We start from the raw sequence: 19,210 nt of genomic DNA, 5'->3' as shown, positions 1-19,210 counted from the left end.
GTCAAAGGGACTAGTAGGGCAGTGGGACTCTGAACAATAGATGTAGTCTAACAATGTAGTCATCTTTCGTGCCTTCTGTGTTGTTACTTAACCAGACAATAGTTCTGCACCTGAGCTCTTAAAAAGATAACGCAGCTCCTTGCCATAAAGCACAAACATGGAGCAGCGCTTCCTGACATCTGAGTCTGTCTGCCGTGCACACGCCATGGTGGCTGGGGAATATAAGATAATAAGCAGACAGCTAATTTAGGAATGAATCGCGTTTGATGCAGGAGAGAAATGACAACTTGCATCTGATTATTCAGCAACATGAGCTCAGCTGCTTGTTAGGTACAGTTAGCTAAAAACAAATGAGGTCTCATACAACCAGTAAGTACTACAATAAATTTCTTCCTCATAAAGTTTAACTTTATTACAAATTTATGCTTGTTTTTGGGAAGGTCTGGTGTGTAGTGTGTGCAGTACTAATATTTTATACTGCTTGGCTTAAAACAGCACATTTACATTTGAATTAAAATTGATGAGATGAATACTACTTGCATGTTAAGCAACATTGTGTATTTCAGTGGCTCTTGTGTTCCTTTGCACTCGAGATGCGCTCTGTAGATGCAGCAGGAGCCGCACGCCTTCATCTCACATTAAAGCGCAGACGACCAAGCACTCTCAAGAGACAACGAACAATACAAATACAACACAAACACACACACCACAGACCACAGCACATGGCTGAAACTGACCACACGGACGGAGGCCTTCTACTTAACGGTTTGTAATCCAACTTTATGAACAACACATCCACATACACTCACTAGACAGTTCATTAGGTACAGAAGTGAAAACAAATGTATTCTAATACACTGATCAGTCATAACATTACAACCACCTTCCTAATATTTTGTAGGTCTCCTTTGTGCCTCCAAAACAGTTGTGACTCAGCAATGGACATGGTCCTTCTGAGGGTGTCCTGTGGTGTCTAGCAATCCTATGGGTTGATGGGAGGGGCCTCTGTGAGGTCATGTCTATCTGCTTGCGGATTTAAGGTGGATTTAGCCTGTGTTAGTATTAGAATGAATTAGTTTTTCTTTTTTTCAGTAGTGTACCTGATGAACTGGCAAATCAGTGCACACGATACAGTCCACTGAATTCTCTGGTGTGGCTCTGTTAGACAAAATATGCACAGTGCTCGGGTATTTGTATAATGCATAAAACTCACAAAATCAACACAATGCGGGAATGCAACAAAACAAGAGCGTGTCAAATACAAAGTCATCTGATCGATGGTTGTTCTGTATCTGCACCACATTAGGAGGTCCCTGCTGTTTCTTTCCTCTAAACATTAAGCATTTTGTCTCTGCAGCGGAGTAATTAGCAGACGCCGTGTGCTACCCGTGTGAGAGTCCTGGAGTCATTACAGTAATCTTCATGGTGTAAAGTCCCCATTTCCTTTTTCAGATGTACGCCATCTATCCTGGAGCACTTGCACGCACGCACAAACACAAAACCCAAGTGCAGGCACACGTGAAGGATACTGCTGTCTGTAATGTGCGTAGCCAGCAGTCAGCCAAACAGGACGTCAGCATTCGTGTGTAATTAAAGCTTTTTGACTTTTGTTTACAAAGCACCACACTCATACCCCGGTGGACACAAGCAGCAGCAGCAGCAGCAGAGAATGATTTTCTGGTTCCTTATTAAGGCAAGAATTCACTCTGCAAAGACTCAGATATGCGAGCGATTTTTAGTACTGACACACGCGAACAGCAGACACACACTGATAATTAAGAGCACCTCGGTGGCTGCATCGTCATCATCAGAATAGTGATTACACATCAGCTGTTGGAGCCAGAGGGATCATGAATAAAACATATGAGCCACGGTCTGAGCAAAAATCACAACAGCATGATTTCCAATTTCGGCGAGGCCGACATCAGTCTACTCAGAATCACCGCTGCGCCTCGACTCGTACTTTCCAGCGACATCCTCAACTCCACAGTAAGCCTCCTCCTTCCCCAAACAAGCCTCGTCTCCCCTTTCAAGTCCGACATGAAAGAAAGGAGAGAAAAAAGGAAGAGCAGCGCCAGAGAAGACCCCAGTGAGAACAAGAGATTGCTCTCTCATTTCTGCAAAGCCTGAAAGATTTCCCCGCTGTAAAGCCTGTGCTGGGGTGAGAAGGATTTCTCTGCCTGTCTGATACCAACCAGTATGGAGAGACTAATTCACATCCATTGCACTATTCTTCAGGGCTTCACTGCTGCTGCTGCTGCTGCTCTATGAAGTCATGGTGCACAGCACCTCTAACACCTCACTGCAGCCGAGCCAAATGTTGCAGATGGAGTAGTGACAGAATGCACTAATTGAGAGATGTGTGAAAAGATGTTACAAAGTGACATGCAGGCGAACAAAGGAGCACCCATTTAAAGACCATCTCCTTTTTTGGGGCTTTTCAGTCCCATGCTAGTCGCGCTACATAATCCCCGAACGGAAACTGCCCCCGTACATACAGTGGGGTGATTTAGTCTGGCTGGTTACCGTTTGGCTGCTGTTCAGTTCCCCACATTAAACTATAATCTCCTTGATGGCTCCCAAATACGACAGAAAATTTGCTTAACTGCTTTTCAATTACAAAATTAAAACAAATCATGGAAGGGACTTATGTTCACACAACACTGCAGAAAAAGACGCTGCTACACTGATAATAAACCTTTAGAATAGAACTGATGATGTCTAACTTCGACTCACTTCTGCAAACACATCTTCATTTCCCTGTGTGTTTATTTAGATTTGGGCCCCCTGGTGCATCAGCGAGCAGGAGACAGACTCAGTTTTCTAAACTTTTTTTCCCCCTTGTTTCTATTCCTAAAATCTTCAAAAATATCCACAAAGACCTCCCTGAGAGACGAGAGTTATCACTGCAGAACTAAAGCAGAAAAGAAGGAAGACTGTGTACATTATATGCTCAGCGCAGACTGAAACTTTTGTTATGATGGAAAAATATGTTTTTGGCCTTGTTGAACCAAAAGAAGTGAGAGGGTGACATCTTAGAGAATGCAGACTGTAACATAATATACCTGTACGTGGAAAAATAACTGTTATTATGAGAACAAACGCCAGACATAAAAATAAGAAGTAATAAGCCGTGTTACTTGTTGCAGGAGGCTGTACATTGGCGCAGTGCTTTGAGCTCATATCATGGACTGTACACTGATCAGTCATAACATTATGACTACCTTCCTCATATTTTGTAGGTTTCCCTTGTGCCTCCAAAACAGTTCAACAGGATGTTGTTAGTGGGGGCCTTTGGGTCGTATAGGTTGAGGTTAGGGGTCTCTGTGGATCAGGCTTGTTCCAGTGCATCTCACAGATGCTTGATCAGTTTGGGAATCTGTGAAAGGCCAGGTCAACACCTTGTGCTGCTTTTCATGTTTTTTGAATTGTTCAGTTTTTGTTCGTGTGCCTGTGTCAGACTGCTGGGGATGGCTGCTGCCATCAAGGAGTGCCATTGCAGCAGAATGCTGAACTGTCACAAAATGGACAATGTCATTTACTTCTCCTGTGAGTGGTCATAATGTTGTGGCTGATCTGTGTATTTCAAGATGGACACACCTTTTGAATCTCAGTGTGGCGGCTCCTACTGTCGCCATCATGGCAGTACCCCGACTCCACCTAACTCCCTGCTAATCCAAACGTGGCAGGTGATGCTCAGGCAGACAGATAGTAACATGAGACCATGAGATGGCACCGATTTGTCACTCGTGTCAATTCCCATTTGAAAGTATCAGCATGCTAAAATTGGCTAAAACTGGAATAATTTGCAAGTATTTAGTTATGAACCAAAGTATTGAACAACTGCTATGGCAATTCAACAAAATGCCTCAGTGTTAGAAACATTATTCTCAAAAGTAAAAACTATGAACCTTGTGGTGATGCTGAGAAATCACTAGGTATTTAATCCTCCTCACTAGGATTCATGCTCTGTGAACCATGAATGTCTGACCAGACTGAAATATCTCAACTTTCATGTGGGTGTGCAAGCACATATTCCTTGATCAACGGTGCTTAAATAAAAACAAAGAACCACCATATGCATGCATCTTGACTTTGTTGTGTACGTACGGCCTTTGAAATGCATAACAATGACAGTAACGTCAGGCCTCCTGTGAAATGTCTCCAGTATCCTTACCGCTGTGTCACATATAGTATGTCTTTGCTGTTTTGTCTACCGGTGTCAGGTTCACTCAGGGCGAGCTCATTAATCTGCTCAGCTGCAGTCCTACTGGCTTCGAGAGGACAGAAAGACAAAAAGGAGAAATGAAAGTGAAGAGGACCAAAGAGGGGATCTTGCCGAATTTAGGGATAGAGACAATGCACAAAGAAAAGGATTAAGGATGAAAGAGACATCAAACCGGAAAGAAAGGCAGGGACAGATAAAATGATAGACGAAAACAAAATTAGTATTTAGAGTACACTTTGTTTTACTATAAACTGAAGCTCCTTTGGAGACTGCAGCACAGCAAATCCAAGAAATGGCTTAAGTTATCTGGATCTGCTACTTATGGATTGCATTCAGTAGGCTGACCTCACCGAACACCTCCAGAATAACAAGACAACAGATAACAAGCATTAAATATTCACACACGCACACACACACACACACACACACACACACGTTTGAGTGTCAGAATTATCAGCATGAGGGAGCCAGTGGGAGCTGAGCTGAGCTACCTTGTAAAAATCAACAAAGAATTTGAGTTTAAAAGAGTCTGAATTCTAAATGTGTGCTTTTCTACTTTTGGAACAATTTTCAGGTTCTTGGCAAAGATACTTTTTCCAGCCTTCAGTTGACTCAGAATTGAGCCACCGACCTTACTAATAGTGGCACACGCCCTTTACCACCTATAGTAAATAAGTTGTTGAAAATGCACTAGTCATTTTGAAAATGATTCATTATTATTAGCTCCACTAACTCAACATTAAATGCAACCGGAAGTAATCCTCATTGATTGCTCTTTGTCGTAAAGTAGCTCATTCTCTTTAATGTTCTGGTTTTTATGAACTCGAGTGTTGGGTCTATGGAAGCAGAACATCTGTGTGGTACAGTACATAAATCGGCTGGTTGAAACCTCAGAATAATTCATGCGCATGGTACCCCAGCATGTGTGATGACTGAGACAGCAGGGTGAGTTGAACTGCCCTGACTTCACTGGAGATGTACATATTGCTGTCATTCTCCAACAGCTCAATGTCCCAATCGGAAAGCAAACCAAAGCCTCGAGGGCTGATCCCACCATTTCTACACATTATGGATTACCATGCTATTTAGCAGGGCGCCTTCACATCAGAAAGGCATGTCTCTCTGAGTTTTCAGCAGGGCGGCACATAGCCGGCAGCGAGGCAGATAAGCACGAGCTCTGTCTAAAACACATCCTGCTTCTCTTCTATATTAAGCCTTTACCAGTTGAAAATAAATCTACTTAGGGGACCGGTCCCTAAGTTCCCGGTCTTTGGATTATCAATGACCCTAACTGCCACGCTTGTGACCCACAGAGGACTGGTGGGAGGCCAAATGAATATATATTTGTCTATTCAGTGACTCAAATGCTGTATGGTAAACCCTTATGCTCTTTTTCAGTATCACTCTAGGTGCTACGTGCAGCACCATGAACAACAGTGGTGTGAGAGCAAGGCTATTAGCAGTCTCTCTTTTTTTTGAGAAGTCTGAAGACATTTCAAAATATTACCCATTTAGCTTCTTTACTCTCCACCTTTGAGATTAGCAATCGAAGCGGAAACCTGGTATCTGCTGCTGAGCAGAGCCACCGGAGCTTAAAGTGAACGAAAGGTCTGATCAAAGGCATTTTTACAGCAGCGAAAGCGTCGGTACATGTCCCAGCTGATCCGAGGCTCAAACACGAGGGCAAACCTCACAGACTAAAACCCACATTGACCATTGACTGAATAAGGCCTCAGGTTTTTCTCCAGTGCTGTGACAAACCTAACGATTTTTTTCTTTGTTTGACTGAGTACACTTACCCTATAAATATTTACTAATTCCCAACTGGCGTTCAGAGCTCAACATGTCATCACTTTAGCCACTAACAAACAAAAAAAAGTCCCAAATGATACACTATACAAGAACATGAAGTGTACAAAATGTTCACCCATTTTTCTCAGCAATGCCAGTGGCAAGGCTCCGGCCGTCAGCAAAATATTTCAGCAATACCTGGATGGATTCATTACACTTAATGAAGACAGTCAAGTTTTTGGTGATGCCCTGACTTTTCCTATAGTGCCACCAAGAGGTTGACATCTGTGGTTTTGAGTGAAACAAACACGGATTGTTCTGAGATTTCCACATTCCACATTCTCCTCATGATGACTTTTTATTCAATTACTTTTATACTTACTTTTTATTATTATCATCAAAACCATCTGGCAGCTCAAATCCTCAAACTACATCAAATGCGTACAATTGTCAGGTTGATAGGTTTTATCGTAGGACTTAATTGCAGGAGGAAAGGTGTTGAGGCCGGGGTTCAAGCAAAAAATGTATTTAATAGACACAAAACTTAACAAAAGGTGCTGCATGCTGGCATAAGGACAAAAACATGGCGATGAAAAACCATGGCAAGGTGACAATAACATGGGGACAGAGGACATGACAGAGAACAAAGGGAAAGTCAGGGCTATATATATATATACACATGGAGAGAGGGAAGCCGAGACACAGGTGAAATTAATGAGGGTGGAGCACACAAGGTGAAACCAATAAGTAATCGAGGGAAACACAGGGAGTAACATCAAACAGGAAACCAATGAACTTAACAAAATAAAACAGGAAACTCAAAACATGATCATGAAAAACAATAGTGAATCAATGAATGCTTTGCATGAATGAAAAAAAAGCTCTATTCCAATTTTAGCAGTGCCCACCAAAAACAAAACAATATGAGCGGAGAGAGACCACTTTGGAGACGAGAGCATTTCAATAATGCATCGACAAGGCAAGCGAGACAAGCTCCTTCCAAGTCCTGCATTTGGCTTGAAAAGAACTAATTTCATTAGCGGGCTATACAGGAACTGAGTCGGTGCCAGGTGCCTGAACCTCTCACAGTGTTGAGCTACGTTTCTCTGCATCACTGCTCTTCTACCATTCAGCTCACTTTCAGTCTCTGATCTACGACTTTTGGTTAATCATAAGAATATTAATATCGACTAAATGGCAAACAGTAGTTACCCCTAAAAAATAACTGGCTGACTGATGTTTGATGAGCTGTTGAACTATAAGTGATAAATCTGACATATTTTGACTTTAATAATGATTAAAATATATAGCTTGTATTTTCTAACAATAATCCCATGAGACGGAGCTTGGTGGCATATGAGACAGTGAAGGGTTTATGCTACTCTTACCGAGACCCCGAATTATTAACAGCCACGATCAATAACTGCATAATTCAAAGGGATCCAGGATGTCACTGCAAAACTAGATGTGGATATAGATAAATCCGTGAAGTACAGGAGGCCTGCACATTGCAGTATAAAATTGCCAGTGTGTGTTCAATTGACTAAGGATAAATCCAAAACAAAACAACACTTATTTAATGACATTACTCACTGATGTGTTTTAATAGTTTCTGTACAGGTAAATCTTTGTTACTCTTTAACTGATCTGGTCAATAAGTCAATAATGGATAAAGGTAAGTGATGTGGATGATATCTTAAATTGCACACAGCATATATAGTATAAATGAATATAATTATTAGAATTATTCTATCATAGATTATATAGTTTGAAACACTGAATGAAGGAGCTGCTGTATTTATCTTTCTATTGATGAGGATACTGTGGCTCAGCAGGTAGACGAAAGCAGCCACTTATTGCTTGGATGGCAATTACATCTGTGCTGTGCTATTTCTCTTCACAAGTGTCAATACCTCGTATTGCTGTCTCTGGTTAGGCCTCTGCCTCCTGTGTTAACTTGTCACCACATGTGTGCCACGGTGATTCCGTGAATGGGTGAATGGAGGTGGATGCGTAAATCCAGCCGATTTACGATCGATGCGCAACAATGTCCACAATGGACAAATACAACCAGAGATAAAGGGGTCGATATCTGAGCGTAAACGTATAAAGTGTGTGTAGTATCGTGGGTATAGCAGGTCCGGCCTTGCCTATACCTGTTATATCCTGACCTGGGCCTTGCCTGACCTTACATGCTCCCTGCAGACCACTCGGAGCTCTGCTTAGCTCAGCTCAGTGGTGCGGAGAAAGGCAAGTTTTCCATTTAGCATCTCTGCTGCTGCTTCTCCCCACTGATTTAAAAACTTTGAATTTTTTCTTACACTCCCGCTGATCATTGCCACAAACATAATCGGTTGAACTACATCTAACCTTGCCTTTACTAGTGTTCCTTGATGCATGGGGCCTTCAAGTGCCCATCCATTAAGCACCCTCCTCAGCACCTTCCACCTTTTCTCTGCAGTAGATGAACATCTCAGCTGCATGGTGCACTCCAATTAACCCTCTTCACAATTTTACGCCTTCAGAAAGAGCTCTCCGTATTAATCTGGGGTTAAAAGCAATTCTCTAACCACCCGTCCCTTTGTCGCTGTCAGTTGGCCGATAGTGGATCAGACTAGAGCCTGCTCCCCTGGGTCCACAGCCCAAATGTTTTTGAGTGAAACACAAAGAACATAAAATATTGCTAGTGTAAGGACGGAGCTAGTGCTTACCATCGTCACCTTCTATTTAGAAAGAAAATGTTGTTGAGGTCATTCCGCCTGAATTCACCCTTCACTCTGAGCCTACTGTCACCGTGGTAAGTTTGTTGGTGGGAACCAATGTCATGGACCGTGTTTCCTTGCTGTAAATGTTTGGACAACTCAGCATATGTCAGTTGCAACTATGCATCCACCCACATCACGTCACTATTTCTTTCCGACGTGTTATTGCTACAACTAGCCGACTTTCATTGACACCATGTGGTCTCTTGTAGTCGCATCACCCCACCTTGAAGGTAAAAAAAAAGCACAGGATGGTTCATGCTATGTAATCAAACCACCAGGTGTAACAGACAGACAGTGTGAGTGAGTGAGTGAGTGGTCCATGAATGAATGACCTGTGAGCTTTACCTTTGCCTGCTTGCCTTAACATCCCGCTCCATTGTGCCTTCACATTTAGATATTTCTCCATTTATGAAGGTCACATCATCATATGATGTTAACATCAGCGGTTTAAGGTGTGGGCTAATTGAGCTAAATGGAGAGTGTGACTGTGGCCTGCTCCCACGAGGGCCATTTATTCTGGGCCACATCTCTAAGGTGCGCAATAAAGGACAAGAACCATCCGCTCTCATTTGCAAGGAGGCCACAATGTTGTCATTCTGCACTAAGGTCACAGTACTGTCCTTAATGCAGATTAAAAATGAAGTGATCGTCCGTGTTTATTTGGTTTTACGGAGGCTTTGTGTAAAACATAATTAATGTAGCTCCCCAAACGCTTGGTTCACACCTCCTGATACCAGCAAACAAATGCCAGTGTTGTGGCTATAAACAATAGACGACTGATTAAGCTGATGATCCTATTTATGTTTCCATTTAGACCAGTTGTGCTTTGTGAAGAGCCCCATAGAGTAAAATAATGGCATATTTCACTATTTCCCATGCTGGAAATAATGAAATTTGCCAATAGAGAGCTAATCCTTCAATAGACGCTCCAAAACAAATTAAGCATTCTGTCCCTGCTGTGTGCTTTCACTTGCTACAAGAGTGGGATCAGCATATCTTGACGGCCCAACACTCGGGTGAAGGAGCTGCTTAGAAGTCAAGGGGGGACCGGTACAGGCTGCACTTTGGTAAACATGAGTGACAAGACATAACATGTGTTCCCCAGATCAGACCAACACTAAAACCATATATGCTTATTTGCTTGTAAAAAAGTAATAAAAGTGAAAGCGGAGCTAAGTGAAGATATTAGGAACCTATATGGATGGGTTAAGGCTAATGCTATGTGACTGCTCACTTCCACACTATGAAACCTTATTAAAAAAAACAATGTCGCACGCCACTTGTTGGCAATGCTTATTTTTTTTTACAGGCAGGAGGAGCAGAATCTGAATATCTGAGATTGATATAAAATTACCACTTCTCTGTCCCCCGAGCACTGCTTCTTTAAGTTTGATGTTGAAAGGCATGCTTTGCCTTTGCTGTCATATCCTAGAAAGGAGCAGGTGTTGATGGTCTTTGTGCGCTGTCTTCTCTAGCCGAGCAGCTGTGGAATCCCTGAACATCAAACGCAGATCCAGAAACTCAAACGACCAGGTTCAAGAAGATGCACTTAATGATGCAGCAACATGAAAGACACACACACACACGCACGCGTCCACGCTCACACTTGATTTACAAAGGACATTATATGGGTATTAATCACCCAGTCTTACTCTTGAAGTCTCTCGCTTATAAGCAACGCCGTGTTGATTGACTGTAGTCATGTCTCGCCTTCATTCGTGTCAATACTACTGATTTTTCAGACATCTCAAACATCTCAAACCACAAGGAATAAAGAGAAATTATCCAAACAAGTCTGGAAGGGACTCAGTCAGGGAGACAGGGACGGGCCGAATGACTAATCATGTGCAGCATTAGTCACAAAAACACATGGCCGTCTCATTTTTAACCTGTGAGATGTACAAAGACACTGATCTATACCAGGTAATCAGAAAACGGAAACATCTTTACAGTGCAATACAGCCTACTTTTATCCATCCACAACAAAACTGCCTTAAATGTAAATCTGAATCGATTTTTTTTTCTGGCTTTCTGGCCTCGGATAGCAGAAACAGTCAAAGCCACAAATAAGAAATAAGAGAATTAAGACTTGACAGAGCCCCGACAAGTAGAGACCCAACTGAAAAGGCTGTTTTGTATATGTGTTACACTGTGTTTTGGGCAGTTATTTACTCATACTAAAGTAACTCTTGCTGTAACTTACAGTCTGTAAAACCCCAAGGATGCCAGGATCAATTAAATCTCAATGCAGCACCCAAATTTATTCATGCCGTCCTTTTAGGTTTGGAGACAAATGCCTCCCCGTTAAGTCTCCTCTGGGTCAGTCTGAAGGGCAAACTGATGACCCCTGAACTGAAAGCAACTGAAATCTAAATAGCATCTAAACAAGGTCTAACTTTCCATGGCTGTACACCAAAAACCTGTCTGGATCATGTAGCCAGAGGATCCAGAAATCCGCACTGAGCCCTTCACTGAAATCGTTCAAGATCAGATTATCCAGCTTAGTTTCTTAATGCATTCAAATCAGGGCATGCATAAAGCTGCTGGCATGACAGCAGCTTATACAGACATTTATATATATATATATATATATATATATATATATATATATATATATATATATATATATATATATATATATATATACATACATATGTGTGTGTGTATGTATGTATGTATCTCGTATTCTATCTCTTGGCACGCAGTGTTATCTGAGAATCCTTGAAATATGCTGCGCAGTGGGCACATCCCATACGATCATCACATCCACGCAGGTAATGGTCTCTGAGCAAAGTAACATGACAGACCATAAACACACAAGCAACAAGAGCTGGAGCTTTAGATGACCAGTTCATTGAATGTTTAACGCATGCAGCAGATTCAGACACAAGGGGAGAAGCAGACAGAGGAAGACGAGAGAGATGTGCGGGGTAAACGTCATTTTTACCTGATCGCCACCCCGTTACGTGCCAAAAGCACGTCCTCCGCAACAAGGTGATTTGACTCGGAGGAAATGCCGGCCCCCACTGACCTGAATCGTGCAGGTGTACTCCGAGTCGTCCAGCAGCCTCACGGTGCAGTTGCATTCCCTGTCCAGACTCCTGATGCTGCTGCTCATCAGTCGGCTCAGCATCTTCTCGACGGGTCTGTGAACGGGACCAGAGAGAGGTGCGCACAGCGCATAGAGCTGCGTCCAAGTTTATCTTCTGTCACGTTAACGGCGTCCCCGTTCTTTGCTCCAACACCTGGTCAGCGGCGGCGACTGTGCGGAGAGGCGGCGGCGGTGGTGCATCGTCTTATCAGAGCGCGCTGCGTTTCCTCGGGCAGAGAGCAGTGGAAATAGTGCTGCTCCTCTCCTCTCCTCTCCTCTCCTCTCTCTGGTCCGGTTAAACTATCACCCCCTCACCACACCTTCTCCCCCCGCCTGTCTCCTCTCCGTTGCCATGCCGCTCTCAATGCCACTGTTGTTGAATGGCCAACGGAGCAGTGACTGAGATGCTGCCTTTGGAGAGTACACAGCAGGAGAGAAAATTCCGATAGGCTGCTGGATGTCGTGACTACACACACACATGGTGAGGAATAATAACACGGCGGGGCCTGTACGTACACGAGCCACAACAAAAAAAAAAAGGTTCTTTATGGGATGCTGCACATACTGATGATCAGCCAAGATGTTACTGGAATGAATGGCCTAATGCTAAAACTATTGAATGCATTACCTTAATGTTATTGAAACAGCCCTCTACAAAACAGCGTTAGAAACCAATTACAAGCCAGAAACTTTATTAATACACTTTATCTGCTTGCTCTCTCTGTTTAGCCCATCGGCTATATAATATTTTAGAGTTCTTTCATACAAATCGATGTTATTCCTTCCATGTGATAACTACAAATTTGAATGAATAAATATGCTGTGCAGTCACCCATGCACCACCATCCATATAAACATGTTTAAGTTTTTATATTGTGTCACTAGGCCCTCTTTGGAGCCTGCTGTATATTGTTTGTAACATAACAGCTGACTCTATCTCTATATTTATCTTTATTGAACTTTGTTGTCCTTTCTCCTGTTGTTGAATTAGTCTGAGAGAGAGTCTGAGAGAAATGTCAATAACCCCTGAATGCGGCTATGGTGTTGTATACTCCTGCTTTGACAATAGAGCTGATCTTTGACATCAAAGAAAAGATGACATCCTGCACAAGTTGTTCAAATCTATCACAACCACAGGATGCATCTTGTGTGTAATATGGTTTACAGTTACAACATCTATTCATCTTTGAATTGAGGCCCCTGAGCCAGCCAACATAATGCTTTGGTTTAACTTCTACTCAAACTAACATAGCGATTTAATGCCTTGCTCAAAGGCAACCGAGCAGCTATAGTCTATACGACATTTCCCCATTACTGATTATTGCACAGAGAAAGATTTCTTTATGATGAGTTTATGGCAACCTGTCAATAGAGCTACGGTGTTGCCGTTTGCTCGACTGTGTCTCCCTCTGGTGGTGCTTTACAGCAATGACATTGAATTGAGGGGGGAAATACATTTACCGTTAAAATTAGAGTTTGTATGATCTTCGTTATATTTTTGGCTGAATGAGATATTAAATATAATAATGCAGTCCAGTGATTATCTAAATTATTTCGAACACCAAAATAATAACGTTAAGATCCTTACCTTTCTCATGTGTCAGGAAAGATTTTCAACTGGGCCATATAAAGTAAAAAAACGTGTTTTACTACATTGTAAAAGTGAATAGAAAACTTGACAAACATAAATTTTTTCAAAAGAGCTCATCTGCCGTGACATTGTACCACAATGCCGTGACCCGGATTCGAACCGGGGTTGCTGCGGCCACAACGCAGAGTACTAACCACTATACGATCACGGCGAGCTACGATGAGCCGAGAACAGAGAAGCATAAACGTGATGTCTTTGGTGTGCGCCGATCCTAGTGGACTCGTTTTGGTTATGTGGGGTGCTTTACAGCTGAGTTGTTGGAACACAGAATCCTGTCGCAGCACAGGACACTCATTTTAGATCATATATGTCAGCAACATTAAGGTTTATTGTGTTTTTTAATGTTACACTTTTTAACGTTCACCTTTGTCTGCCCGACTCTGACATCTGGTGGACAGACAGACGTCTGGTTTAGCCTGCTCTCCTCTGATTGGCTGATTTGGCGGCACACGTGACATAGCTTCCCGTTTTGTAATGTGTTCAACGTGAATGTTACCAAACACTGAAATTTGTCAGTCTGCACAGCTGAGTAGCGAAAAAGGTGAAAGAAACGTGCTCTAACACCCTGCTAAGGTAACGTTTGGTTTCTGTGTTATTTTGATACATGTTGTGTTTTTCTCAATGAAACCGTGGTGTTTTGTTGGTTGATTATTTACACGACGACTAGAAAATTTTGAGTCGAAAAGGGCATCCCTTTCGAACTGCATCTGTGCATGAAGCATTTATTGTTGAAAGCCTTTGCAGAGTTAAGAGAAAATCTTGTCTGCATTTAAAACAAAATTATATCGTGAATGCTTTAGTGTCCCTCGAAGTCAGTTTATGGCATGAAAAGTCAATTTTGTGTATAAAGCAAATGTAAAATAATCATGTCAGTAAAGCAACAAAGTTCTGTATAATCAGAGTTACAAAAAAACATTTAATATATATAAACACAATTGGTCAAACTCTGAAGAACTTAGAAATACTAGTTTAAACATACAAGAAAAGCATGAAACCCCAGAAAATAAAAGCAAATCTTTAGACCGAATTCATAAACACTCTGTGTGTCTTTGACATTTAAATTTCCTGGCTTTCTTCTGCCCCATCTTGAACTGTTTGCATATAATGTGGTGCATGTGTTTACAGGCTCAGAGGGATGGCTCACACCTGTGTTCACTGGTTCCGCAAGGGGCTCAGGCTGCATGACAACCCAGCTCTAATGGCCGCCCTGAGGGACTGTAAAGAGCTGTATCCTGTCTTCATCCTGGACCCTCATTACAACAGCAATATGGGCATCAACCGCTGGAGGTTTCTCCTTGGAGCGCTCAAAGACCTGGACTGCAGCCTCAAGAAACTCAACTCAAAGTAGAAACACTCAGAAATATTACAATTAATAACATTAACATTAAGAAAGCAGTAGTGTTTAGCTTAGACTTGTGCTGTCAACACACACATTGCCTTACTGTGGTGTTATTGTCTCCCTCAGACTGTTTGTTGTGAGGGGGAAACCAGAAGATGTGTTCCCCAAGTTGTTCAGCAAGTGGAACATAACCAAACTGACCTATGAGTACGACACCGAGCCCTACAGCCGGGACCGTGATGAAAAAGTGACCAACCTGGCTAAGGAGCATGGAGTCGAAGTCATCTACAAAGTGTCACACACACTTTATGATATAGAAAGGTATAACTCCTGCAGGAGTGAGCAGGTGGATTTTTACTCTTCTGACGTTCATTATTTTAACACAAAATCTTTCTTTGCCTGTTATGTGTCTCCAGGATAATTGAGGAAAACAATGGGAAACCCCCTCTCACATATAACCGTATGCAAGCGATAGTAAAGGCTCTTGGCTCCCCTAAGAGGCCGATCTCAGCTCCGACCATGGAAGACATGAAAGGTATCTAACTACCACTGCATAACACCACTGAATCTTTTGGAATGGTTTGCACTGACATAAGATGTGAACTCTGAAGCATATCTCCTCTGTCAAAGATGTTAAGACGCCTTGTCCAGAAAAGCAGGACCACAGTTATGAGCTTCCTACCCTGGAGGAGCTCGGCCTGGACACCACATCTCTTGGAGAGGAGATCTTCCCAGGAGGAGAACAGGAGGCTCTCAGGAGACTAGATGAACACATGAATAGAACGGTATATGTGCTTCACCACACCGCCCCTCTTCATCTATAGACGGGCCTTTTCTTTGACTTCACTACTTATCTGTTGCTGTTGGCTAAGCTAATTAGCTGGTGCCTGTTCGTGTTTTACTTCCAATCTTGGCAGAGGGGAGAGGTGTTGGTTGAAGTGTAGTTGCATGTCCCATCACTTCTTACCTGCTGCTGTTGGCTAAGCTAGGTAGTTGATGTCTTTTTGCTGGTTGCTAGTTGGTAGCTGACTGCTGGCCTGCTAGTTTCTCAGTTATATGAGGCTTGTAAATGAGTTTTGCCTCAGATCATGGCACAAGGGACTGCAACATCTTATCCTGTGTATTAATGAATCGAAACTAAAAATCATGGTAAAGACACGCAGAATTTATTACCTCAGAATTGAGGGATGTTGTATTGAATTGTTTTCTTGTGACTGAGGCCATTTTCTGTTTGACTGATATGGCTCACCTGTCTCTTTATCCAGGCCTGGGTGTGTAACTTTAAGAAGCCGGAGACTTCTCCAAACTCTCTGAGTCCCAGCACCACAGTTCTCAGTCCATATGTCACGCTTGGCTGCCTGTCAGCAAGAACCTTCTGGTGGAGGCTCACAGACGTCTACAAGGGGGTGAGTGACGGTTCACAGTACAGTTTTATAGGTACTAATGTGAACATGGCTGCCATGGCTGTATCTGTTGTTGTGGTTAGTAGTTCAGATTAAACCTCCATTTGTCATCTCCAATGATAGTGAGTGACAGCCTGTCTTGTGTCTTGTGTGATCTTTACAGAAAAAGCACTCAGATCCTCCAGTTTCCCTGCACGGCCAGTTACTCTGGAGAGAGTTCTTCTACACTGCGAGTGTGGGAATCCCTAAATTTAACAAGATGGAGGGCAACAGTGTGTGTACTCAAGTGGACTGGGACACAAACCCTCAATATCTGGCTGCGTGGAAAGAGGTACTGAGATTGAGTCCAAATGAAAAGTGTCTCTCAGACACAATTGGAAGAAGGGTCTTTAATGATTATGCACTCATAAATAACAGAGTTTCAGAAATAATGCATGTCATGTTAATGTTGCAAGGCTCGGACTGGTTTCCCCTTCATTGATGCCATCATGACTCAGCTGAGACAGGAGGGCTGGATCCACCACCTGGCCCGACACGCCGTGGCTTGTTTCCTCACCAGGGGAGATCTTTGGATCAGCTGGGAAGAAGGGCAGAAGGTGTGTACATTAACTTGTATGTTTCATGTCATTATGAAAATTCACCCAGTTGTCATTCAGTTTGGAATTTGCCACAAACCATGTTTGTTGCACCTTATTGTAAACGTGTTTATTTCTGCTGTAAAGTTTTAACATGTTGGTCTATGGGGACTGACTCTTCTGAGTCGCATTGGAGCGACTGCAGTTTCTAACACTTCCGTATTGGGTTGATTTGTCAGTCCTGGAAAGTACAGTATGGCTGTATTGTCAGAATATACACATTGTATTAGAATAAATGTATAAAAAATAGCTAGATTGCATGAATCTTGAGAAGTGCACTGCAAAATTAGTGGAGTATTCATAATATTCGGCCTTGCTCCTGCAGGTGTTTGAGGAGCTTTTACTGGACGGAGACTGGGCTCTGAATGCAGGAAACTGGCAGTGGCTTTCAGCGAGCACCTTCTTCCACAAGTTTTTCAGGGTTTATTCCCCTGTTGCCTTTGGGAAGAAGACAGACAAGAATGGAGACTACATCAAGTAAGATTATGAGCATATTAAACTTCAAACTGTGAGTGTGTAAAGTGTGTTATATTTGAAGTAATTTATGTCTCTGCTATGTTTTCCAGAAAGTACCTTCCTCTTCTAAAGAAGTTTCCAGCACAGTATATCTATGAGCCCTGGAAGGCTCCTCTCAGCATCCAGCAGGCAGCAGGGTGCATTGTGGGTAAAGACTACCCACGTCCGATAGTAGAACATGAAGTGATCAGCAAGAAGAACATTCAGAGGATGAAGATGGCTTATGCCAAGAGATCTTCAGATGCCTCAGAGTCACCAAGCAAAACCAAAGGTAGTTCAAGAAACTCTCTTTAAGTAAGAGGCTTATCTCATTTGACGTTTAAATTTAAATGTGTTTGTCTTTGTGTTTCCCCACTCCAAGGTTCGAAGCGCAAGATGGAATCTGTGGCTGACATGCTGAAGAAGAAACGTAAAACAACATAATGGGATACACATTGATGCTACTGTCAGTGTAAGTGATAGATTTATTGTGGAATCAGGGATTGTCCCTTATAAAACACTGCTTATTCAGGGTTTTATGTTCTTCTGAAAGGGAATTTCTGTTCAAGCAGTGTACTGTGTCTTTATGTTACACCGTTTACTTTTTTACTATTTTATATTTCTGTGAGTTCGCTTGCTCCTGAGTGAAAACAGTCACACAGCAGCTTTTTAGCTACACACAGAGACCATAAAGAGAGACACTGGCCACATTTGTATGGTGTAACTTTAAATCAGCCAGTGACTTATTATTTTAGATATTTTTTATTTCATAGATTAATCCTTTATCTCATCCGCCTGTTAGAAAGGGTTTCTTTCTTCTGATTCAGTGTTTTGTATGGATACCTGGGTGAAATTAGCATCTGTCTTTTTTTTCTTTTTTTTTTAACTTTTTGTGTTTGTTTCAATGTTGCAAATGGTGAGCCTTACTATGTCTTCAGTGTGCATCATGGTGAATCCAAACTAAATACTGGTGCAGGTTTTAGTAACCAAGTGAAGTGTGTGTGTATACGTAATAAATATGGTTTTGAATGTGCTTTTTATGTGAGGAAATAAAGGAGGCCCTCACACTAAAGGGCACCATGTTTTAGGTTTTTTGCATATGTTTGTTCTTTACACAATTCCTTTATATAGTTACTATCCATTATAAATACAAAGAATACAAAATATGACCCAGATTTCCACCTGTATGATGATTTTTTTCACTAACCTTTAATGAACATAAAAAAGTTTTAATATTCTTCTATATGGAATATGATGAAGATTGTATGAAAATTACATAGCTACTGCCACTAGAGGACACTACAGTTCCACTTGAATAAAAATCTTCATGTCGTGAATTATTTGTTTAGTAAGTGAGTCAAGTAAATGGGAATATGTTAAGGAATTTAAGTTCCTATACATATTAATTGAAATTAATAAGGAAATATCCATGTTCACAGAAATTATGGGCAGCCTTTATACATTAATCATCTGGGGGGGGGGTGAACACTTGCACTTGTTAACAATCTGTGTAGCAGTGACTGCTGTTTAAAAATGTTGTATTTTAATGCCCCACATGTAAAATCTAAAGCCTATTCTGTATCAAACATATTTTTTCATCCTCCTCACACCTGAAACATCACGTCAAATAATGGCCATCAACATCCGTCTGATCAGAAGTGTCTGCTTCATGTGCTACTTAAGGTCCCATCAGTTAACGTATGACAGAATGTGTATGTTTGCTGTCTGCGTGCCAGTGGCCGAAGCTGGCGTGGGTGGCACAGCGCCACATAAAGGCAAGATGTGAGCGTGTGTGTGGGGCACACAGCTGTT

General features: G+C 42.1%; 2 protein-coding genes and 1 non-coding gene across 3 annotated transcripts in view; 1 reads left to right on the top strand and 2 right to left on the bottom strand.

Annotated features, from left to right (window-relative positions):
- Positions 1-12,313, bottom strand: part of LOC125005530 (FERM domain-containing protein 5-like) — a 66,241-nt gene extending 53,928 nt beyond the window's left edge. Inside the window, exon 1 of the mRNA XM_047580927.1 lies at positions 11,816-12,313. Coding sequence (XP_047436883.1) covers positions 11,816-11,917 — 102 coding nt within the window. The 5' untranslated portion in view covers positions 11,918-12,313. The remainder of the gene's footprint in view (positions 1-11,815) is intronic.
- Positions 12,314-13,605: 1,292 nt separating this feature from the next.
- trnah-gug lies at positions 13,606-13,677 on the bottom strand. Its single transcript has one exon. It is a non-coding gene; the product is annotated as a tRNA-His (tRNA).
- Positions 13,678-13,986: 309 nt separating this feature from the next.
- Positions 13,987-18,485, top strand: cry5 (cryptochrome circadian regulator 5). Its single transcript, XM_047581718.1, has 11 exons — positions 13,987-14,099; positions 14,652-14,870; positions 14,992-15,186; positions 15,282-15,400; positions 15,496-15,650; positions 16,131-16,271; positions 16,432-16,599; positions 16,724-16,864; positions 17,229-17,380; positions 17,470-17,690; positions 17,781-18,485. Exons 2-11 carry the CDS (start codon positions 14,662-14,664, stop codon positions 17,840-17,842), a joined length of 1,563 nt encoding a protein of 520 aa, XP_047437674.1. The 5' UTR covers positions 13,987-14,099; positions 14,652-14,661; the 3' UTR covers positions 17,843-18,485.
- Positions 18,486-19,210: the final 725 nt, after the last annotated feature.

Source organism: Mugil cephalus, chromosome 3 (assembly GCF_022458985.1).
Source record: "Mugil cephalus isolate CIBA_MC_2020 chromosome 3, CIBA_Mcephalus_1.1, whole genome shotgun sequence".
NCBI classification, from domain to species: domain Eukaryota; kingdom Metazoa; phylum Chordata; class Actinopteri; order Mugiliformes; family Mugilidae; genus Mugil; species Mugil cephalus.
This window is presented reverse-complemented; position numbering and strand designations above follow the sequence as displayed.

What these genes read in the sequence shown, in the direction of transcription:
- cry5 (XM_047581718.1), top strand. Translation starts at nt 14,662, where the DNA reads ATGGCTCACACCTGTGTTCACTGGTTCCGCAAGGGGCTCAGGCTGCAT. An exon ending in ATGAACACATGAATAGAACG is followed by an intron (nt 15,651 to 16,130) that starts GTATATGTGCTT and finishes CTCTTTATCCAG; the next exon opens with GCCTGGGTGTGTAACTTTAA. An exon ending in TCACAGACGTCTACAAGGGG is followed by an intron (nt 16,272 to 16,431) that starts GTGAGTGACGGT and finishes TGATCTTTACAG; the next exon opens with AAAAAGCACTCAGATCCTCC.